This window comes from Orcinus orca, chromosome 3 (genome assembly GCF_937001465.1).
Source record: "Orcinus orca chromosome 3, mOrcOrc1.1, whole genome shotgun sequence".
In the NCBI taxonomy this organism is placed as follows: Eukaryota; Metazoa; Chordata; class Mammalia; order Artiodactyla; family Delphinidae; genus Orcinus; species Orcinus orca.
The window spans coordinates 13,112,233-13,135,674 of record NC_064561.1 but is presented as its reverse complement, the minus strand read 5'-3'; the positions used below and the strand labels follow the sequence as shown (position 1 = coordinate 13,135,674).

The 23,442-nt window shown below is 56.0% G+C and overlaps 1 protein-coding gene across 30 annotated transcripts in view; it reads right to left on the bottom strand.

Annotated features, from left to right (window-relative positions):
• Positions 1–1,854: 1,854 nt before the first annotated feature.
• The window catches only part of EPS15L1 (epidermal growth factor receptor pathway substrate 15 like 1), a 99,727-nt gene continuing 78,139 nt past the window's right edge, over positions 1,855–23,442 (bottom strand). For 11 of the 30 annotated variants that reach the window (XM_033401534.2, XM_033401543.2, XM_033401549.2 and 8 more), the window contains 4 exons: positions 23,307–23,439; positions 20,813–20,860; positions 7,887–8,092; positions 1,855–2,489 (listed from right to left, as the gene is read on the bottom strand). In XM_033401534.2, coding sequence (XP_033257425.1) covers positions 2,343–2,489; positions 7,887–8,092; positions 20,813–20,860; positions 23,307–23,439 — 534 coding nt within the window. In that variant the 3' untranslated portion in view covers positions 1,855–2,342. The other 19 variants (XM_033401560.2, XM_033401562.2, XM_033401557.2 and 16 more) reach the window with 14 other exon arrangements.

Here is a 23,442-nt window from a genome sequence, read left to right as displayed (position 1 = left end):
TATCGGTCTGATGCAAGACTGTGAAACTACATACCTGGGTCTGAAAAACTGTCTTTCGAAAGCAATCTATCCTCAGGTAATGCAGGTCAACATCAATGGTGATGAATCCGATTGATGACATGGACTCCATACGATGTGATGAGAAGGGCGTTTCACCCCTGAGGTCCTCCCCAAACCCGTCACCCCAGGCTAACCATGAGAAAAACATGGACAGATCTCAATGGGGGACAACATACAAGACAGCTGACCACTCCTCAAAACTGTCAAGGTCATCGAAACCAAGGAAAGTCTGAGAAACTCAATCCAGAGGCACCTAAGGAGACACGACAACCAAATGCCATGTGAGATCCTGGGACAGAAAAAGGGTATTAGGGAAAAAACTGAGGAGATATGAATCAGGTGTGGACTTTAGTTAATAATCATATCTCAATATGGGGTTCCTTCAATAACAAATGTACCAGCCTGAGGTAAGATGTTAAAAAGAGAGGAAATCGTGAGGGGTTTATGGGAACTCTTTGTATTATCTTTGTGATTTCTCTGCACATCTAAAACTGGTCTAAAAAAATTAAGTTTATTAAAATGCAAAAACAAGCAAGTAAGTGCCTCTGTCAGAATGATTCCCTGGCCGGGATAAAGCATTTGGGGTAGGTAGGGGGCTGTCAACAGCCCTGCCCTAGCCGGGGAAGGAAGGGGAGAAGGTAAGACTGGGACCCAGAGACCCAGAACACACACTGAAAAGGAATTTTTCAAGAGAAGGGTTTCTAGGTACCAGAGCCACAGATACCTAGAAACAGGGCCTGTGCGTGCCCTGCCATTTCCAGTAAAGGCTCCTTCTGATGTGCAACATTATGGGCCTCTTTAAGTCCTGGCAACTGGGGACTTCCCTGGTGGCACAGTGCTTCAGAATATGCCTGCCAGCGCAGGGGACATGGGTTCAAGCCCTGGTCCGGGAAGATCCCACATGCCATGGAGCAACTAAGCCCGTGCACCACAACTACTGAGCCTGCGCTCTAGAGCCCCCGAGCCACAACTACTGAGCCCATGCGCCACAACTACTGAAGCCCGTGTGCCTAGAGCCCGTGCTCTGCAACAAGAGAAGCCCCTGCAATGAAAGGCCCGGGCACCGCAATGCAGAGTAGCCCCCGCTGGCCGCAACTATAGAAAGCCCACATGCAGCAAAGAAGACCCAACGCAACCAAAAGTAAATAAATAAAATATAAATAATTAAGTCCCGGCAATGGTGTCTCACCCCCTTCCTGCATGGTTTTAAGGTCAGAGGTTCAGGCCACTCAGACTCACAAGTTTTGATCATCTTTACCCAAGGGAAGTTGGCCGGGGCTGTCTCGTCTCCCTGGGGACGTGAGAAGCAAAGCAGGGGGCAAATCTGCGATATCCTCATCAACTCCTGAGGTCGTCCCAACAGTTAAGTCCAAGCTTCTGGAAGGTTCTAGGGGAATTCAGCTGCATCCCGGTGGAAAGCTCTCCCCGCGTGCTGACTCTGTGGAGACCACCCTGCCGGCCTCACCCCTCGTGCAGACCAGACGAGGCCCCAGTGAACTGTATGCAGGAATCTCGTTTCAAACTGCACTGCTGGGACAAAGGGCCACCTGCCCCAGTCGCAGTGAGGTCACAGCCCACCATTTCAGAAGCACGCTGCATCCCGAGGGACAGGGTGACCCTTGAAAACTTCCAAAACTGGCTTTCTCTGCTCAAACACTTAGGATTTAACCGGGAACGTTCGACCTGGTCTTCCACCTCTGCCTGGTCTGCCTCATGTGACATCACGTGTGAACGTTAATGCAAGGAAAACAACGTTTAAGTGGAAAAGAGAGAGGGAAAAAAAGAATTCTAGTGTTTTGTATTAAAATATTTTATATTAATCATTCAAACTTAAATTTTATACAATGAATGCATACATCACTGGGGTGTCTGTCTCAGAAGGAGGTCGGGGAGGCGACGGGGTGGGGTGCGCCCCGCACGCTGGTACTTGCCCAGCTGTGAGCAGGGGATGAAAGGCAGGAGACAGGCGCTTTCCTCTGCTCGTCCTGCTGGTTCCGGGAGGGAGACGGGGATGTCACAGCGAAGAGATGGATCCTTGGGCGTCTCCTCGGGCCTCCTGCACTGGGATGAGCTGTGTTTCCGTGCCCTGGGTGAGCCACCCAGAGCCCGAGGCCCTCCGACCAGCGAGCCCTTGACATAACAGTGGCTGCGACATGTCACAACGTGAAGCGGGGACTGCCGAGACCGAGTGTGCGTCTATCTATAGGGACTTCCGAGGCCTCGCCTGTGGCAAGCCTGGCCCGCGGCCGTGCTGCCGGCGGGCGCGAGCACGGGGCCCGCGCCTAGGCGGTGGGCATGTCAGCCTTGCTAAGCGCGATGGCCAGCTCGAGGTCCTCCTGCTCCTGCCGCCGCAGCCGCGCCAGCCTCTCCTGCTCCGCCTTCTCGCTCTCCCGCTTGGCCCACGCCAGCTGCTGCTCCTCATTGCCAAACTGCGAAGGAAAAACGGAGGGTGGGTTACACGGCCCCGGCGCTGGCTGCCTGCTTGCTGGGGCGGGGAGGGGTGGGGGCGTGCTGCTGGGCGAGGAGGCGGAGGCCTGTCGTGGGTGGACGGGTGGGTGCGGGGAAACGCAGTGCTGGGGTGTGTGCGGGAAGGTGCCCGGTGTGCAGGTGAAGACCAGGAAACGCCGGCAGCCCATGTCTTGGTTGGCGAGGGGGAGGGGACGCGCACGCCCCAGTCCTGCCCCCCAGTCTGGAAGGGGTCAATGCACTGAGACACAGGGCTGAGTCTGACCTTAACTGCCACCAGAGAAACCAGCCGTCCCGTCCCTGCAGGGACCTGAAGCAGGCGGAAGCCAGGCATGATATCGGGGACACTGAGAGACTTCCAGGGACTCCCCCCCACAGCACGCCCGCGGGGCCTCTTCTCGGGGGACGGCAGGGGCGTCTCTGGAAGCAGCTGGGGAGCAGAGTCAGCGGAACCCCAAGGAGCTGGGACAGCAAACCCCACGGAGCCTGGGCCTCGACGGGCCTTGATGCCCAGGTGAGAGGCGCTGGGGCTGGAGAGTTCCGGTTCAAACAGATCTCTGAGTCTCAAACGCGTAAAGGGGCCTTGAGGCCAAGCAAGATGATGAGGTCCTGAAACACAGCATCTCCGTCTCAGCCACAGTCCCAGGAGCTCTGGGAGACGCTCAGAGCCGCCTTGTACTTGGACGTTTACAGGAGCCCTGGCATTTACACCGCCATCTGGTCCAGGAGTTTTTTATTCTTGGGGTCCTTTTCCGAAAGGTTCAACTTTTTAAAGAATCATTTTTTAAAACAAGGGAAGAAATCGTTTTGATCCTGAGATGGGTGAATTCAAACCATTCGGGGTACCTTAGCTCTATGGAAAGAAAAGCAAAGCCAGACCTCACACGCTCTTCCCCTGGTGGGGGTCCCCAACCCCCCGAGGCCCCCAGTTGCTGTACTCTGCCTCCAGTTGAGGGGCCTCCAGCACCCCTGGCCCCGAGCAGAGCTGCAGCCCATTCGGACCCCTGGCCTGCCTGGATCAGCGTCTCTCTTCCGTGCACTGACTCTGGCTGGCTCTCTGCTAAGCACTGGATGACACACCAAAGGTAAAGAGGGGCCTGGCGCCACTCGGGAACAAACAGACCTACAGACAATCCCAACCTGAGAGAGGCTCTTGTGGAGGCCCCGGCAGACCCACCAGGAGCCCCGCGGAAGGAACAGAGACAGGAATTCATGGCTACTTCTTCACACACACACAGTCTGAGTGGCAACCCAGGAGGTGGGCTGACAGCTGAGAACACTGAGGCCTGGGGGTGGAGGTGCAGGTGGCTGCAGAGCCTGGGCCCTCGGGACTCTGGACCTCCTCCCTGGTTCGGGGGGCAGTGGGGATGGCAGTGGTCAGCTGTAACTGCAGAGTTGAGGGCACAGGACAGGCCCTGGAGGTCTGGGCACCATCCCCAGTGAGGTGCCAGCTCTTGGGCGCCAAGTGCTCAAACTTGGTGCTGCCAGAAGAGCACAGGGTGGAAGGGGCCGGACCTCGAGGGGCTTACAGGCCCCAGAAGGGAGCTAAGAGTCTCCTGAGGAGGCTCCCTGGGCAAGCGAACGGGGCGATGGGGTTGGCAGCTTCTCAATGTTTCATGACCTGACAGCCAGTGTGCCGGTGAGGCAGGGCCCGACAGCGGGGACTGGGGCAGGGAAGGGCTGGGTGGGGGGAGGCTGCGCTGGAGCTGGATGTGGCCCCGAGGAGGAGAAGGAGGAAGCAGGACAGCCCGGGAGGCCTCTCTCCACCTGCCTGGGGAGTCAGACAGGGGCAGGTGAGGGTCAGCACGAAGAGGAGCTGTCCCCGGGAACAAAGGCTGGTCCTTGTTTTCTAGAGAAACTGCCCAGAAAAATGCTCAGAGGGCTGATGGGTCTCCAAGTTGGACTCCTGAAAGCCAGTCCCCGCCCCTCGTGTTTCCACCACTGGTCACAGATAATCGCCCTCCCCCCTCCACCGCCCCACCGTATTCTTTGGGGAATTTTTCAACACCTCTTCAGGAGAAAAACAAGGAAAAAACAACAAATGCTGATGGGAATGACTGCGGTGCTGCTGACAGCAGCGGGAGGGGACAGCTGGGCTGACAGGGGCCTCGCCCTTGCCAGCTCAGAGGAGGGGGCGGGTAGGGGCCAACAAGTAATGACCGGGGTGGTCCACACCAAAGCTGAAAACCAAGGCCCGGAGGGGTCAAGGGATTGGCTGAGGTCACGTGGCCAGGGACGGGCAGGCTGGGCCCACGCCACGGTGCCTGCTCAGCCCGGGTGCCTCCTGCTCAAGGAGTCTGTGTGTTCACAGTAAACGTGCTGACAGGAACGTTCTAGATGCCTTCAGAGTGGACTGGTTTGAGGCCAGCTTAGGATCCAGGATGGAGACTCGCAGCAGGCACGTGGTCTGCTTGCACTTGAGGAGCACAACGGGCTGTGATGTCTGAGGGATACTGGAGGAAGGGGCTTCTCTGTGGCTCCCTCTGTGTCTCGGAGCAGCAGAAAATCCTTCCCCCGGCCCCGGTGGAGATACCTTGACCGGGCCGCGCTCTTGTCCTCTGACCTGGATGCGTTACACGCCGGCGCGAATCTGGACCACCTGAGGGTGCAGGAGCTGCTCGGTAAACGGCAAGCTCCGATTTCTGCTTCACTCTTGTGCCGTCGAGGAACCGAGACCCGGCTGGGCACGAGCATTCTGCTCTTCCGAGATACCTCCCGCGCTGGGGCCTGACGGACTCTAAGCGGTTTGTTTTCGGCGGCCTCTCCACAGAAATCCGAGGTTCAGAGGCCTCTGAAGAGGCACGTGAAGCACCGGCACCCTTCCTCCCCAGGGATCGACATGTGCACCCATCTGCCATCACCACGCGTGGGGACACTTCTAGCCACTTCCCATTAACTCGCTTATCCTGCTATCGCAAGGATAGCAGGATAATGCATGTGGGATCCGCGGCATGTGGGATCTTCCCGGACCGGGGCACAAACCCGTGTCCCCTGCATCGGCAGGCAGACCCTCAACCACTGCGCCACCAGGGAAGCATCTGACTCGTTTGACGACGCAAAGCGTGACTGATCCCGTCTGATATTTGCTCTGCTCTTAATGCAGACTTCCCAAAAGAAAGCGCTGTTTTGCTCACCTCTAAATACTACTTCCTAGTAAACACGTTCACCTAAGACAGAAAGGCTGGTTTTAAAACAAACACCAGAGAGAGTTCCTGTGAGCCGCTACAAGCACAAGTAACCCACTGATGGAAACTGGGGGCTTATGAATGAGAGGGTTCCAGAGTGGCAGAGCTGGGGTGCCAAGGGGGGCGGGATTGAGTACACCTGTGACACTGAACTCCAACACGGACCAAGCTGCTTTTGCACGGGTAACAACATGTCCTGATGGCACGCTTAGAACATCCAATCTGAAAGAGTCACGCTGCCAGGCTGCTGGGCAGTTAGAGACCTCTCTGCATTTACTCAGGGAAGCTGAAGTGCACAAACCAGAGGAACCGACTTTGGCCTCGAGTTGGCATGTATCTTTGAGGTCCAGTGAACACAGAAACCACCAGCCAATGGACTGAGCCCCCGGACGCCATGAAAACGCAAGGACATCCTGAGTCCCTGGAGGTGGGACACTTTTGACCATGTTTTGGACCATGGTATGACTGAGGGGACAAACCAAACCAATTAGGTGTCCTGCCTCCCATGCATCCCATCCCATTAGAGTGGGCTGGATCTCCCAGTCAGGTGATTTCCCCTGGAAAGACTGGGGCGTCTGAAGCGGGAAAGGTGATTTTAAACGTAAAACAGCAGGGCTGCAAACTGGGCAGAATCCAATTCCTCACCTGCAGTTGAGGGTGATTAAATCCCAGGGGTGTTTTAAAATCGATGTTAACAACTGTGCTGGAATGACCAGAAATGATGTGTCAAATGATAACTTGAAATCTTGGGGTTTTAAAAAAAAAATTTTCCAAAAACCAGCTGGGGGTGGGGGGGGGTGGGCACAGGAAATAGAACTGTGCATTTCAGAGAGCGAACAGTCATTTCTTCCAATTGCCATTCAAATCCACTTACCCTTCCGCCCTACCCTAGAGTACCTGAGTCATGTGTGAATAGCTCTATTTTTTTTCATCAGTGTTTCACAGTTTTTCCATTGAAAAATAAAGGCAGTGCTATCTAAGAAACTGTAGATAAAGCGGGTTTTGTTTCTGGCTTTTATTAACAATGTTGCCACTTGTATATATATCCACACTGTGCCCTGGCTGTCAGCACAACCCCGCTAACTGCAGTCATAAAATATTTACAGGTCGCCAAGAGCCAGGAATGTGTCGGCGTCTTGGGCGATTTCAATAAGCCACGACAGCTGTGCGCGAGGTGGATCTGAAAGGAACTGGGTGTTCACTGGGCACTGATATGGCAGAGCGTGCTTTAAGACGGATATTCTAGGAGTGGAAGCATCTATAAACAACACATCTCACAACGAACGAGGAAACTGCAAAATCGAGGGAAGAAAACCTTTTAAAAAACACAGGTGCGCAACAGACAGTGAAACTGGTTCTGGGAAGACAACGTCTGAAGCTCTCTGAGAACAAGATCTCTGGGTACTGATGAGGGTACTGAAAACACTCTAATGTGACAGCGTTTTACAATCTGGAATCTTTTTTCACACCAAGACACAAAACCAGACCTTCAAAATCCCTGGATTAGCTTCGAAAAAGGCACTTAACTCTGCTAATGGCTTTCTGAGTTTTGGGGGGTTTTCCCTGCAAAAGGAAGGGGATTCAGAGTGGCTGTTCTAGGTTGCATTTCAGTTTTCATTGTAGCTGGTAACTGAAATAAAAGTTCTAAAAAATCAAATTTGCTTTCCCTTCATGTGATCCGGCTGGGTCCTTCAATTCGCACTTGCTGCCCAAAATGCACTGGGTGGGACCATCAGAACTCCCCCACAAAGACTTTTTTGAGGACAGCAAGACCCGAATGTAACTTTAGCAGTCTTGTTTTCGTACTTCAGAAGCGTCTGATGTCGTGGCTTCCAAAAAAATCAATGAACACAACAGGCTCTGGGCAACAGAACTAATACAAAGAGTCTACCGTGAAGGACAGAAAAACAGGCATACTGGGCCACCCTGCTGGAAGAAAACGTGCCCTTATCACAGAGTATCCAAACCAGAGCTCTTTTTTTTTTATTGAGAAACCGTTTTTCTTACAGAAAGCAGCAGTACAGAATAAATAACACGGGTGATGGTGTGAGGTACCGGGAGACTTGAGCCAGGAGGAGGTTTGCCATTCGAAAGAGACAAAAAAGAAATACCCCCAAAGAAGCTGCAAGCGTAGGGAGGGGAGGGAATGGCGCGGAGGCGGAGAACTTAACTTACAGAGGTGAAGTCTGCAAAGCCCAAGGAGGAGGCTTTAGAAGGTTTAGCTGAAGAGGAGGGAGCAAATGGATCTTTTCCACTAAACGGGTCCCCAAACCCCTTTTTATTTTGGAACGGGTCACTGCTGTCAGCCCCGAGTGGCTGGAATGGATCGGGGGGCTCGGGAAAGTCTGCAGAACCAAGCTGGCTTACGGGTGTACTTTTACCTGGAAAGTTTAGGAGAAGAAAAAAAAAAAAAAAAGGAGAAAAAAAAGAAATACAAGTTACTGACCACAGACAGAACAGAGTCCTGACTGAAGAGCCGGGCACCAGCTCCCTGGGAAACCCTATCCCTCTTTGGAAAGAGCTGGAATGCCGCTCATGGGACGGACCCCGGGGAATCTGCGTGGATCTTGGCTTTCCTCTCCATTTATCCCGGAGGCTTAATGGTTTGTGGGCGTTACAAGAAAACCACTTCAGATGACCCCCTCCCCTCCCCTCCCACCGCAGCTAAAATTTACATCATCTTTAAAAAGCTCACATGCAGGCGTGTTTCAAAGTGATTCATTTTAGCATGGCAACACATTTACTATCACACTGAGTTTTTAAAAAGTCATGGCTGAGCAGAAAAATACACTGCAAGCTTCCAACAATTAAAAAAAAGGGGGTGGAGATTACTTGCAACTAAACAGGGCGATTAGTTTCATAATGTGGTGTGTGTAGAGTTAGCCGTGTTAGTCGTGAGGGTCCGGAGGCAGCTCACCAGACAAACCCACTCTGCCGTCCTGGGTTTAAATTCGTTTCCAGCTCCCGCTTCTGTCCCTTTGGCTCCAAGGGGCAGGCTTTGGGCCTTTCTGGGCTCTTGCCAAGAGGGTGGCTCTGGGATGCCCCGGTCCCGGCAAGGCAGATCTCCACGGGGACGCGGGAGAGAGGTGTTTAGAATTGGAGGGAAATGAGGTTGTGAGGCCATGCTTCGGGGGTATGGCCTGAGGACAGGTGGCTTCTCCCAACAAATCCTGCCAATATGTCAGAACAATCCGCTAGGAACCTGAACCTTCTCCAGGCCTGCTTGGCAAGAGGGGGCGGGGGGCCCACGTGATGAGCCTCAGGGATCTGCCTGTTTTGCAGGCCAGGTTCCTACCTGATGCCACTCATTTGCCCAACAGCTGCCCAGGGTACTGGGGTAACCCAGGGGGTGAAACGTTCAATGTGGCAGCTCTGTGTCCAAGCCCGGGCTAGAGGCTCGAGGATACTTAACACGATTCTGATTTGTTAACTGAGCTGCCTATGTTTACTCTTGCAATTTCAAAGTAATGCGCAAAAAGAACCCAAAAGCCGAGGGTCACATTCCACAGAAGACCCTGGACATCCAGCTGCACGTCCAGAGAATGCCCCTGGCCCTGAGCTACAGCTGACCCCTGTAGCACCTGAGCCCAGGACACCTGCCTTCTTCACCCTGCTCGCCTCCGCCACCCCACCTGCCCGCACGTCCATCTCCGTGCCCAGCTCCAAAACCACCCTCTCTGACGCTGCTTCCCAGGCCACATTTCTGACAGCCTCAAGGTGTCCCTAACGACTCCTGCCTCTGTCACCCTTAGTTCTGAGACCCAGATGAGGACAAACCCCTCAGCCCCAGCTGGCCTCAGTTTCCTGTCTGGGAAGTGGGAACGAAGAGGTAGGGGTCAGACTGGGTGACTGGTGCACGGCGTGCTCCTCGGGGCTGCACGGGGCTGCGCCCCACTCCAGGCCACTCAGCATCCGGCACCGCAGTGCCTGCGCAAGCAGGGCTCAGTGTGTGTGGGGCCTGTGAGAGCCTGGCCTGAGGCCCCCCCGGACACGCAAGTTTATTTACTTGTCACTCGACGCAGCAGCTGGGTGGCCGTAAGGTACAAATGCCACCCTGTCTCTGTCAGCTTCACCCATGCATGAGAAATTCGAGTTACCAGTGACGCGGTCCCACCTGGGAGAGCCCACGGAGAAGAGATGGGCGCCGAGCCCACCAGAAGCACTGGTTAAAATCCCCACACCCCATCCCACCTGAATCGGGACTTCTGGGTGGGCGGGGGATGCCAGTGCATGGATGCCCCCACCGACAGCTGGAACACAGAGGTCCCAAGCCGCCCCCTCCCGTCAGAGCTGCTGCTGGTTTCTTTTTGCTTGTTCAAGGAAACCGAGAGTCTTAACTTCCCGAGGCTTGCCCAGGACTCTGAGACACATGCAGCCCTGCACCCAGCCCTCTGTTGCTTCCTGCGGTCAGAGCGGAGCACCTCTATGCCCTTGCCTGTGGCCTAATGGGGCCCCTTTGCTGACCCCTGGCCTTTGCAGGCTCTCACTGTCACGAGCAGCACCCCCACGCACGTGTGTTTATTTATAGGAGACGTTTCTGGAGGTGGGGCTGTGGGTCAGAAGGTGTGCCCATGCAGCCTGACCTTCCCTGTCACACTGCCTGTCCCAGGCTCCGACAGGATGCACCCCGACCAAGAAGGGAGGGTGGAGAGGAGGCTGTAGGCTGGGACATCGGTCAACCTCTCCCTGTGGCCACAAATCAGTTCAGTCAGCCCTGAGGCCCAATAAGCCAGGTGAGCCCCCGACAAAGCCCCTGGGTGGGGGGCCCTTCCCCAGAAGGGCGGTGCCAAGGCCCGCGGCACAGCAGGAATTAGGGCCTCTCTCCCCCAGGGTAACTGCTTCTCAGGGTGAAGTCCTGGGGCTGATCCCCACGACCCATCTTCTGTGCAGGCTGAGTTCTCTACCTCTGGTCCCTTCTCTCCTATTTGTGACAGAGCCACAGACTTCAGGCTGCCCACCCCACCCAGCACCAAATGCCCCTCCCTGAGACGTTCTCCCTGCTGTCGGCTATCCTGCCTCCTCCTCTCCCTCCTGGACCCCAGCCCCTAGGCTTCAGAGAGCAGGGCGACCTGGGTGCTGGCTTTGAAGAAATGCCTCCCCCAAGGCCACCTTACACAACCAGGCTACTCCCTGGTCCAAGGGTCGAGCCGATGGGTGAGCCAAGGCCTCCCAGGCCCAGCACCACAGTGACCGGAGAGCGCTACCGTGTTGCCGCGGACCCCTTCCCCTCTCTTCAGAGGCGAGCGTGCAGCTCTGGCGGGAGGGGTTGGGCAAGACCTGCCCGGCAGTGTGTCAACTCCAGGCTGTGCAGCTGGGAGCAGTGGGCAGCCAGGCGGAGCCCAGGGGCACCCTGGGCAGGAGGGAGGGTGGGCGTGAGGCAGGGTGCTCTGGTCCACATGGCCGCACCACCACCTCAGGCAAGTGGTCCTCACCTCTCCCGGGTCCCTGGGAATCACCCCTGCGACAGCCACTGGCTGCTCACCCTCTCAGCTTCTCACCCCATGGGCCGTCCGCACCCAGCAAGGTGGCCTTTTAACGCAGAGCTGACCCGACACTGCCGAGCTCTCCCCGCTGCTCTGGGAATACACACCCCAGCCTCGGCCATCCTGCCCCTGCCCAGCGCAGCCCTCTGCGCTTGCTGCTGCCCAGGCTGGAACGCTCTTCCTCTTGTGGGTGCCGCACACACAGAGGCCGCCCTCCCCACTTGTGGCTCAGACACCTCTGCAGCCCTCGTCACGCTCCGTCATTATTATGTCACTTGCTGTGTGTTTTCTCTCTTTCCCAACAGAACGTGAGCTCCACGAGGGTGAGGGCCCTGCTGTCCTCAGCTGTGTCCCCGCTGCCTAGGGCAGGGCCCGCTGCTTAGACCCCTCTGCTGAACGGAGCTTTCTAACATGCAAGCTCCACCGTGCCTGGCCCTGCCCTGGGGCCCCGCATCCGCTGTGGCGAATCCAGAAGGCCCTACAGCCCACACGGAACCCTTCCCAACTTCACCCCCCAACCGCCCTCCAGGGTCTGAGCGGCACCTCCCTCCCCCCCCCAGGACCCCCCAACCCAGGGCTTCTTTTCAGACAGTCCCTCTGCCCAGATGGCACCTCCACCTCAAACGCCTGTGACCCGCTGTCTCCCCATGCCTGTGTTCAGCCCTCCCAGCTCGGCCCTGGGCAGGGAGTGGGGTGTGGGCCCCTGGAAGACGGTGCAAAGCACGGCCACCACCCCACTCAGCCTTGCTCTCTCAGCCTCAGTTTCCTTATCCATGAAGTGGGGTTGTGATGGGCTGAATTGGTTCCCCTCGCAACACCCCCCAATTCACTACGTTCAGGTCCTCTCGCCCAGTACCTCGGAATGTGACTGTCTTTGGACACGGGATCTTTGCAGAAGTAATTAAATTAGAATGAGGTCCTATGAGTGGGCCCTAATCCAATAGGACTGGTGATCTTGGAAGCAGAGGAGAGTCGGACACAGACATGCACAGAGCGGAGACCCCGGGAAGACACGGGGGGGGAGGACGCTGTCTACAAGCCAAGCAGAGAGGCCTCAGGAGAAACCAACCCGACCTACACCTTGATCTCGGACTTGCAGCCTCCAAATCTGTGAGACGATCAGTTTCGGCTGTCTAAGCCACCCAGTTTGTGGTATTTGTTACGGCGGCCCTAGCACACTCTCACAGGGTAATAGAGCACCGGCTGTGCACGGCTGCCGGAGCCGGGCTCGGCCTGGGATGGGCTGCCTGCTTTCGTAAATCAAGCGTTACTGGTCTGCCGATGCCAGGCCAGGCTGGCGCAGCTCCAATTCCTAGAGGTCAGGACAGCTTGCCCCTATGGGCCCCACTAGGAAACCGAGGACCCCCCGACTGCAGCTCTCTGCTCTAACAGAGCCACTCGTATGTCCCGTGCGCAGCGTGGTGGGCACGTGCAGCCCCTGGGCAAGTGTCCTCCCCTTGAACTGCTGAGCTGTGTGCACTGGCCACCACCATCCTGCTTCCTCGGTCCCCCCAGGCAGCCTCCTTCTGCAGGGTGGAGTAGCACCACGCCCCAGGTGTGCTCCACACCCACCACAGAGTCCCCCTGCAGGGCGCACTAAGATGCAGACCCCGCCTCGCTCTCCAAACCCCAAGCCATGGCATCCCTGGGGCGTGATCGTGGACGGACAGACATGTTCCCGAGTGAACTATGCTGGGAGGGGCGGGCCTGAAACACCTGCAGCCTTCTCTGGGCCCACGGTGACGGGTCCTCATCTGCGAACTGAGCTGGTACAATGTGTGCCTCTGGCAGGGACACCCTGGGAGACGCGGTCCTGAGGGGTGGCGACACTGAGGGAAGGGACACTGACCTCAGCGGGCACAGTCCCTGCAGCCTGGCCACCGTGGCCTCCTTCCCATAGCAACTAGCGACTTCCACCATGCTGACCGCCCTGCACTGTCCAGCCCGGCCAGTCTTCCCCGGCCCTGACACAGCCTTTCCCTTCCCCTGGAAGACCCTTCTCCAGGGCTCACTCCACCCCCGCAGGCTTCCCCACTGCCCTGTCTACCTCCCGTGCACCAACCTGTCTTGGTCTAGCCTCCAGCACACCTGAGGGTCAGCTCCACGTAGGCGGGGCTCAGCACACTGCAGGTGCCAGTAATACCAGCCCCCTCTTCTTGGTGGGGGTCCTCATGGGCGGGGTGCCACCACCCAGGCTCCACGGGGCCATCCTGAGGGGCCTGAGGCTTTTGGGGGAAGCTCACTGATGAGCCAGGAAGGGATACAGGCATCTGGCTTCCCTCCTTTGCAAGAAAGGGCAACAAGTATTCATCGGTGCACTCTTGGGCTAATTTTTTTAAAATCAGAAACTAAAAGAATGGACCAAATAGCAAAATCCAAATCCAAGAAAAAGTAAGAGTTGCCAGGGACAGGCTGAAAAGCCCAGGGCCCAGAGCAGCCTCTGGTTCCAGCAGCAAGTCCAGGGTGGACGGCTGCTTGACTTCCTGGAGCACTTCTTGCAGGAGTTGCTCACAAAGGGCAGACATCTGAGCCGGGATAAGTGGGTCAGTCGACCCCAGCCAGGCCCTGAGAGCGACCACAACAGTCCAAATGTTCAAATAAATACATCATTGCCCACTTGTGCGCTCTTCTTTTTTTTCCTTTTTCAATTAAGAAGACCTTCCTCCCCTGCTTTGGGGGATTTTTTTTTTTTTTAATCAGTTTTTGGTGGGGGGTGGGGGGCAGTTAAGAATCCAGCCAGCTAGAATGTCAAGTTGAGGTTTCTGACAAGCAAAGAGATGATCGGGGAGATGAGAACTGGCAATCATGTCAAGCACAGCCCGGGACTGGTTTTGCTCTGCTGCCGAAACCGTTGTTATTTAGAAATCATGACTGTGTTAATATGAAACCAGGGCACATCAACTGCTCCTGTTTTCGGGGGCGTGAGGGGGAGAAAAACAAACGGTTTTTTCTCGGTTATCTGTTTTTGTGCTCAGGCACAGAGGCTGAATTATCGGACCTGGCACGTGCGAAATCGGTGGCATCCCCGGATCGGCCTGACACGATGCTCACGAGCATAGGCTTTTTACAAAGAAACCCTCGCCCTGATTGCCCTTGGTCCAAACTTCCCACTCTGCGCCCCCGTTTATTTTTAGCAGCTGCTCTTTTAAAACATTCTGGGGCTAGTTCCTGCTTTTATGTAACTACTTCTGCTAACTCCTTAATTGTTTTGGTTTTTTTTCCGATTTTCTGAGGTGTTGCTCATCTCAAACAGGACAAAGTAACTCGATCTGCCTCCGTGCCCCCTGAGCAAAGTCGCTGCCCGGCTTTATGCCTTTCCATGGCTCCGGGTACTGAGAGTGAGGAAAAAGCTTGACTGGGGCGTGATTCAGTGAAGAGAGCACAGATCACCCTTTTTTTTTTTTAATTTTGGTATAAAGCTAACCAGGATGATACCTGGCCTGTCATTCCTAGACACCTGCCCAGGGAAGGGAGCCCCGAGCGTAGGGGAGGCTGTGACTGCAGAGGCTGGAGCCTGTGACTTCCAGTCCTGGGGGCTGGCTGGAAGCTGCTGCCGCGCCCCCCAGAGAGATTCTCCATCACTCAGAGGAGTCTTCATGACCAGAGGGAGGAACGCAAGGTTGAGGATAGGACAGAATAGGACTTATTTCAAACCGCAGCAGTTTCAGCAGCTACCCCAGCGGTGCACCGAAACCACACACAGGACAGCCTTGAGCAAAAACAATATGAACCCGATCGTTTACCACGGTGTGTGCTGTTAAAAAAAACTTCGGTGGCCGGCCCCACCCTGGTAGCAATGTCTTTTATTCCCCTACTTCTGAACTTTCTGAGGCCACACAGGCCCCCGGCAACCCAGCAGTGGTGAAGCCCGTGCCGACCCTCCCTCCTCGCCTCTCGGGAAGCTCTCTGCCGGGAGGGTCCCTGCAGCGGCGGTGAGTGGAGAGAATGATAGAACACAAACCCCCCTCAACATACAAATGTGAACACTGAAAGAAGCCAGGTTCTCTTGCTTGAAATTCTTTACTTAGAAGAAAAGTAAGAGGGTTGGGTGATTTGGGGGGGGGGGTCTCAATAAATCGGATGAATGAAAATATCAGAAATAGACATGAGTCTGAGTGTATGTTTTCATCCCAACCAGATACTTGCTGCGTTCTATTTATAAGATTGAGGGCTGCAGTTGGGAAATGCAGTTCTGTAGATGAGACTTAAATACAAAAACAACAAAACACAAAAATAAAAAACAAAGGTTTGTGGTCAGGACAGCTGCCCCACCTGAGCTACTATCCTACACAACACAGGACGTTCCCAAACTGCCATTCGTTGCAACACGGGACGTCCACACAACTGTCACTCGTCCTACACTACGGGGGACGCCTACACAACAGTCACTCGTCCTACACTACAGGGGACGCCTACACAACTGTCACTCGTCCTACACTATAGGGGACGCCTACACAACCGCCAGGCTTCCGAGAGTCATACTACACAGGAGAGCTGTGGCTGGGAGGAGGCACTCCTTGTCACCTTGGTGCCTCCCTTCCTGCCCCCTTAAACCCACCAACAAAGCTTAACTGGGGGGAGAGAGAAAGCAGGCTGTTCGGAGCACAACCTTTCACATCCATAATCACTTGGGAACTTTTTACTGAAGAAGATCGCTTTTCACCAACACACGTGAAAAACACACGTCCCCCTGTGGCGGGATGGGGCGGGAGAGCGAGGAGAGCTAATTTCTCAGGACGTGACCCACAGGGCCACCCAAGCGGCTTGCCGGCGAGGAGTCCTGCAGACACCAGCCCCGCTCGCTGTGGCTGATGCACACGCGAGGAGAAGGCAAGCCCGGCAGATCAAAGCCGTGCCAAGCAGCACAGTGCCGGCAGATAAAATCTGAGGTCCCCACCATCACAATCTTGAGATTTTCCACTAAAAATATTTACCGAATTTTAAGAAAAATCTGCTTAATGCATTGAAGGGAACAGGATGAGGTTTGGTTCTGAATTGTTGAGAAAAGCTGAACAAATATTTACTATTATCCACCAGGCGCCCCCTGAACTGATGCGTTTTTCATTCTCTGTGAGGTGCCCAGGGTAGTCAAGGCTGAGGAGCCCACTGGATGTGGGGTCTTCGCACTGTCAGAAGGAAAAGCAGAGAAGGGGGAAAAGTAGCCACACTTTCAGGGTCCTCAAAAGACAAATATCCTTTGGACTGAAAAATACAATTTTCAAGGTTTCCACGAAAAGCTCCTAAGACATTCATAAGAAACCTGACAGGGGCTACTTTAGTTCTGCAGCAAAAACGGGGAGTGGGTACATGACATATAAACGAATTTACAAATCACAGATGAGTCTTTGCAACTAAAATAATGCAGACTGGCAGGTCTCACAGTTCTGCTTTTTGAAAAATCATATTTGTTCTTTGATTTGCGCCTGCAACACACTCTGCTGAATCAGCCCTGTGTGCTGGCCTGCCTCGTCCCTCTGAGGGGCCTAGGGTGCCTTGGGGGGGGACAAGGGATATGTTAGCTACAGCCTGGTGGGGAGAGCCCTGGGGCCGTGGTGGCCCAGGCTTTGTTCCTCCCTATAGAGCAGTGCCAATGCTGCCAGAACGCCACCACTGCACGGGCAGAGAGGCGCCGTGCCCACATTTAACAAAATCCCCAGGGTGCCACATGGTGGGTCTGGAAGCCAGTTTGAAGCCACTTGTGCACTGCAGAGGGGGTGCAGAGCCCACCCGGAGCCCCCTCCCGTTGTCGGGGCCGCATGAAAGGAGCCAGAGAGCCTGCAGTAGATGGGGGACCCGCCCACTCTCACTCCCTTTACAGCCAGTTCCCACCACCCACTCAGATTACACACATGTGCTGTTTTTCAACTGACAATGGTGGCGGCCGGGGGTTGACTCAGTGCTCTGAATGTGAGAGATGAGGGACCACATTCACCCCATCAGAACAGCAAGGGCTGCACAAGGAACATCATCCTGGGCCCCCTCACCTTGCTGTAGGTGGAACCAAGGGGCTGCAGGAGGCCTGGGGGCAGGTACATGAGGCAGCCCCTGGCGGCCGGGGAGGGGGCCGGGGTCAAGGTGGCAGCTGCTGTCCGTTCACACGGATGCGCAGACACCAGAGAGGGGAGTCCACACTCTCTGGGCCTGTACCCTAACACGAGGCCCTGCTACACCCCGCCACCAGAGCCCAGCTGGCTGAGCCCTGACTCCTCTGCTCCAGAACCCCAAGCCTGGGCACTTGCACCCCGCTGAACGATAGGCAACAAGAGCGTCACTCAACTCCCACTCAATCCACCGCTCGATTCCGGGCGCAGGAGGGTGGGCGTGTGCTAAGGTAGGCAAATGCTTCTATTTTTGAACTCTGCCAACTTTGAGAACAGAAATTCACCCCAAAGAGCAATTCATCTCCAGGCATTTTACAGGTTAAGAGGCTGAGAGGACAATGGCTTTTCTCCCTCTGCTGGGAGCCGGCTCTCGAGCACACGCTGGCAGGGGTCCCGCCCAGCCCTGGCACAGAAGCTCCCGGCGGGCAGGGGGTGGCCCGCGGGAAAGGAGGACTCCGCCAGGCTGGGCGCCTGAGGCTCCCCTAGAGTACCCCAACCCTGGCTGGCTGGCAACGGCCATAATTCCAGGCTCCTCGAGCTGGCAGGGAACTGCTTTTGTCCCGTTCTAGAACTTCACAGGTACCCACCAAATTATCTCTCTGAAATCATCGTGGGAACGGAATTAAAGTAGTTAAGCTCAAGGTTGAGGTGCTAACCGCACGGCTCAACTGGTGAAGCCATTTTAAGAGTGGATCTTGTGCAACAAACAGGGGGACGGAGCCCACACGGGCCAGGGATGACCACCCTGGCTTCACCCCCAGCCTGGCATCTCAGAGCCAAGCACACACCTCGGCTGGCGCCACGGATGAACCGGGGGCGTCCTCCCTGACCGAGTCCTGTGTGGCAGCTCCCGGGACGGTCAAGCGGACCACCGAGCCAGCGGGCTTGGCCCAAGTGTGGGCGGCAACCAGAAAACCGCCCAAGAGAAAGATCCCACAGCCAGTCACCCTGTGTGGAGTCAGTCACAGCTGTGGGAGGGGACGCATGTTCTAGGGGGGAAATGATTATTTATCTATTTACTTTTTGAGAATCACTTGAACCAAACAGGACCCCGGTTAAACGGTCTCCCATTGTCCTGTGTGTGTTGGAAGGATTATGGGAAGGGGAAGAGGGGCAGAAAGACATCACCAGTGTGTGCGTGGTTTTATCCTGAAGGTGCAAAGGTTATTAGCAGTAATAATAATTAAATTGGGGAAAGGTTAAAGGTGACTGGCTGGTTAGCGGTGAAGGCGCGCTAGCTGGTGTCACCCGGGCGCTGCAGGAACCGCAACGCGGGGCTGCACTTGCAGGAAGTGGCAAGGGTGGGGCCCGGGGCACAGGATCCCGCTATCTGTCGCCGCAGGCGCGAGGCCCAATCACTGACACCCACACAGCCATTTCCTGCACTTAAAAAAAAATCTGTTTCTCCCTTTGCAAATCAACAACTTTTACCTAGAAACTCTTTAGCGGTGAGTTCTGACTGATCTCGATCTCCGGTCCGTTGCAGAAAGCACACCGCTGTTTACCTGGGGGAGGTGTGCCAGCGCTAACTCTAACTGACAGGTTTCGGCGGCTGCCAGAACAGTCTGTTTTGCATCTGCCTAGAAGAAACCAATTCTCTCTACCCCAAACAGACACCTGCTGGTCATTTCATACCTTGATAGACTTTTCTAGAAAAGACCTCCAGGCACAGAGAACTCAGCGCTGATGCCAAAGCTCCGTGCACATGCCACAGAGGGCGATTCTTGACAGCCCCCAAAGGTCCACTTTCTGGCTTGGGTCAGAGCAGACGGCCAGCCGCGGGCTGCGCCGGTCACACACCTATGGCACCAGAACTCTTTCCCAGAGAACCCTGGTGAGGGTCCCAGTTGGTAGGATCCCCACCGTGACTGCACAGGCTGATGCTTATATACGTTTGTTGCATGTCAATTAATCTTTAATCAAGCTCAAAAACACAAACAAAAAACCAGCTCCCACAGAATGTAAAAACTGAAACCGCTGGTGCACAAGAGATGGCACCCCAAAAACCAAGAGTAACTCAGACCCAAACGTGCATTTGGTCCCACGAGTGACGACAGCTGAGCTTCGCCAGAGGGGACCCTGGAGACCTCTTTGAAGTTCAACTACCCACGCTCTGACTTTTTTTCAACTGCAAAGGTTTCTGCTAAACTGCAATCTCATGGGGGAAAAGGATCCCTTGATAAATCCCTGTACGCATATGTCCACCTCAGGCCCAGCCTCTGTCTTTCCCGGGAAAGGAGCTAGGGAAGGAGGACCCCGAGTCCTGGTCTCTGTACCCTGGGGATGGGTTGGGGGATGCACACCATGCCCATCATGGTAATCACTGTGCAAGGCACTTACCAGAGAGGCCACATGCTAGGCCAGAGTTGGTCCCATGTCCAGGCAGGGAAACTGAGGTTCGGCGAGGTTAAGACACTTGCCCAGATCCCCTCAGGGAAACGGAAGCGGCTGGAACGTGAAACCATCCTGATCACACAGCCTCTCGGGATTCTAGTGGGACAGGTGGCCCAGATGCTGGAGGGATATGGCATCAGATTCGCCTGTCCTGGCCTCACACATCGGAGTCGACTCCAGGCGCAAAGACCTGGCAGGGTTCTAGAAACCTCTGGGTCCCCTGCAGACCAGCCTCAAGTGGGAATGTGGCCAATCGGACCCATTTCACATGTGGGGCGGCGAGGGTTACAGAAGAGCCCATTCCTTCCTCTTGGTATTTGGAGTGCAGGTATGAAGCTGTGTGTGTGGGTTGTGAGAAAAATCATTATCACGCAGCAGGCTGGATTGTCCACTCGCCTACCTTCGCGGGATCACAGCTCGACCGCCAGGGCCACACGTCCCCGGGAGCAGGGTACCTGCCTCATCTCCTCCCGGCTCAGCCGCCTGGGACCAACGCTCCCCCACGTGTCAGGATGGCCCCTGAGCGTGACCGCCCGGCATTGCCACATGCTGGCCACGCGGCCCCTCGAAGCGGGAAAAGGCTGGGTCAGCAAGACGAGCAGAAGAGCACATTCCATCCCCTCCCTTGCAAACTGCTGGACTTTTGTTTTCTTACAAAAACAACGACAACAACAGCTGGACATCTTGGTTGCTTCTCATCTTTAGCAGCCAAGAAAACAAGAGCCAGGCCTGATGCTTTCATAACAACCGTTCTGAGTGGGACTTCCTCCAACTCTCCTCTGCCGACCTGTCTTGCTAAGAACCAGATAACTGCCAGGAGGCTTCGGTTTAAGTGGCCTTGCTCCTTGCGGCCTGGATGGGGGAGGGGAGAGCAGTGTGCACAGCTGGGCTCCAATTCCCTCAATCAGGGAAGCAGCGTGGGGTGGACACCTTCCTGCGCATCCCTCAAAGAGCCAAATGCCCCCCACCCACCTACATCCACCTGCTGGGTCAGGTGTCCCTCGCGGGTACATCGGCATCGGCACAGCCAGCAATTTCCAGGTTGTTAGAGGTTAGTATGAAATCACAGCAGAAACACCACTGGAAGTGCTCCAGGGGCACCCGCCACACAGTGTGTACCTACCACCCAGCAGTGTGTACAACGCAGGGATTTCCTGTTCAGCCACTGCTTCTAGGTAAGAGAATCAGATGAGAGACATTTAGGCCTCTACGCAGACACGTCGTGGCCGCTCACAGATTACGCACTGCACACAAGCTGACTACTGTCCAGAGCACCCGCACCTCACAGCCTGATTGTCATTACAGCTGTCTCTGAGGGTGGGAGGCCGGCAGGGGGGCGGTGGTGGCCCCTGGGTCCAGGGCTGGTCCTGCTACCACCTTGCTGCGTGACCTTGGGTCACACGTGACCCCTCTCACTTCCCTTTCCAGTTCCGGTAAGAGGGCATCACGGTGCCTGCCCCGTCTTTGCGGGTCTTGCTAGAATCTGGCAAGCTAACAGTCATGCACATGCACCTTGAGGGCTGTGACGTGAAGACGATATTCGGGGCACCCAGCACCCTAGCAGGCTGTGGCACAGCAAGGTTGCGGCAGCCCCAAGCCACGAGCAAAGGCAGCCTGAGACCCCCAGCATACAGGGCCAAACCTCCCCAAACGTGGACAGCGCTCTAAAAAGCCCGAGCCCTGAAGTCAGCTCCAAGGAGGTGAGCCGTGCCTCTGGCGGGCTCTGCTTTCTAAGTCCACGGCACACTGAAAGCAGAAGCCAAGGCGGGGTGGAGAGGCTCGCAGAGGGAGACACAAGGGGAGGTGACAGCGGAGGGCAAGTTCAAAAGCACCCAGCATTGGTTCAGGGAAGGGGAGGAGGCTGAGATGAGTGTTTCCAAGAAACCCCGAGAATGAAGCTCTGCGCCTGCCACAGCCAGTGAGGGGAGCAGCTCCTCCACGAGGCCCGACAGATGCCGAGCTGCTGGGCATGTGTGCACTCGTGTGTGTGTACTTTCACGTGTGCAGTGTGCATGCAGGTGTATGCAAGCACTGTGCGAGCGTGTGCACGAGTGCAGCGTGTGACTGCATGTGCACGTGTGTGTAGGTGTGCTGTGGCTCCCATCTTTCAGGCAGAGAAGGCCCGATGTCATTCCATCAGGAGACCGTCAGGGGTTCCCTAAGGGCCACTGCCTCTAAGGTATATATAAGCGGCCTCTCACAGACACAAGGGAATTCCTTTGTTGTTTTTGCTTTTCTCCCCCGTTTTATGATAAATGCCTTTGATGCGTGGCTTACAGAAGTGATCTCTTTATGTGTGTGTTTCTGCTCACAGTTCACAGAAAACCTGTTATAAATTCATCCCGCCTGTTGGTCGTGCTTTCTCTCATGACCCATCCACAAGGAGGCCAAACTGGGCACTGCGGGCGGAGTTCCTGTCCTCCTGAGAGAAAGTTCTGGCCAGCCCAGGTGACAGAAAGGGAGAGGGAGCATTTTTAAATAGCTTTTCCCCTCTGTTTGGCTCCAGTGGCAGGTGTAGGAAGACTGGCCAGCCTTGGACTGATGACCCCTTGAAACTAGAGAGCTTGGGGGCCTGCACCGATGACCACAAGGTGCCAAGGCGAGTCCCCGGGGCAGACTGACGGGGAAGGGCGAGCTCGGGTGGGAAGGAGAGCACCGCCCCCCCGACAGAAAGGACCGGGGAGAGGAAGGCTGTGGAACAGAAGGCGCGACCGAGGGAGCGTGTGGTTCTCCTGTGGCCACCCAGAAGTCTAAGGACAACATAGGTGACTCTGCTGGGAGATGAGCGCGAACGATGAAGAGGAGACAGATAAATGGACTGGGAAATTGCAGTGAATCTCTCTGCCGCTTGGAGCAACAGCTTTCTGCTTTTGAGTCTGGTAACCTGGCCTGTTGGCCTATCGCCATCACGTAAGACAGGTCCCCTGCATGAGCTAACAGTCCTCAGCATCCTCAGGGGAACATGCCAGGCTCACCCCTGAGAGAAAGCAGCCACCCCACCGCAGCCAGGAGAGGTAGAGTCTACAGGAAACCCCTTGCTCGGAGCCGTCCACCTAGATGCTGGGGCCGGAGCGGAGGAGAAGGGAGCCCCGAGCCATCCTGCCTCCTCTCACATCAAACATGGCCAAGGAAGACCCCCCCCACCCCTCCCCAAGTCCTTAACCAGTCTGGAGGCACTGGATTGAGTGGAGGCCTCAGCCACTGCTGCTGCCGTCCCCACCCCTGGGCCCTCCCTGAGCCAACCTGGGAAAGAGCTTGGGTCGGGTGGGGAGGCCGGAGGGGCCACGACTGCATGCTGAACCGGGGGCCATGCGGCAGCTCTCCCGACCGCAAGGAGGGCTCTGAGCTCTTGGCCTTCCGGAGACCGCCCTGGAGCCCCACACAGCCCGGAGCCAAGAGGCCCAGAGGACGAGGCGAGGACAGGTGGGGCAGGAAGCACGTCCCAGGCACACAGTGTGTGCGGACCCAGGCGACGGGGCGGAGGGGAGACCCTCCTGCTCTGAGTGCAGGCCCTGCAGCGTCTGCTCTACTCTGGGCTGGTGAAAGGAGGGGCCCGCAGTGCCCCCGCTGCCTGGCGACGGTGGGCGGGTGGCTGTGAGAGAAGAAAGCGTACTGACCGCTGGGCGGTTTAGGCCGCGGAGGAGCAGGTTTCTTCGGAGGCAGAGCGGGAGTGTCCTGTTTACTTTTAAAGGGGTCATCTGAGCATCCTGCCCCTCCAAAGGAGGAGGTGAAAGGGCCAGAAGTTGGGGGCTG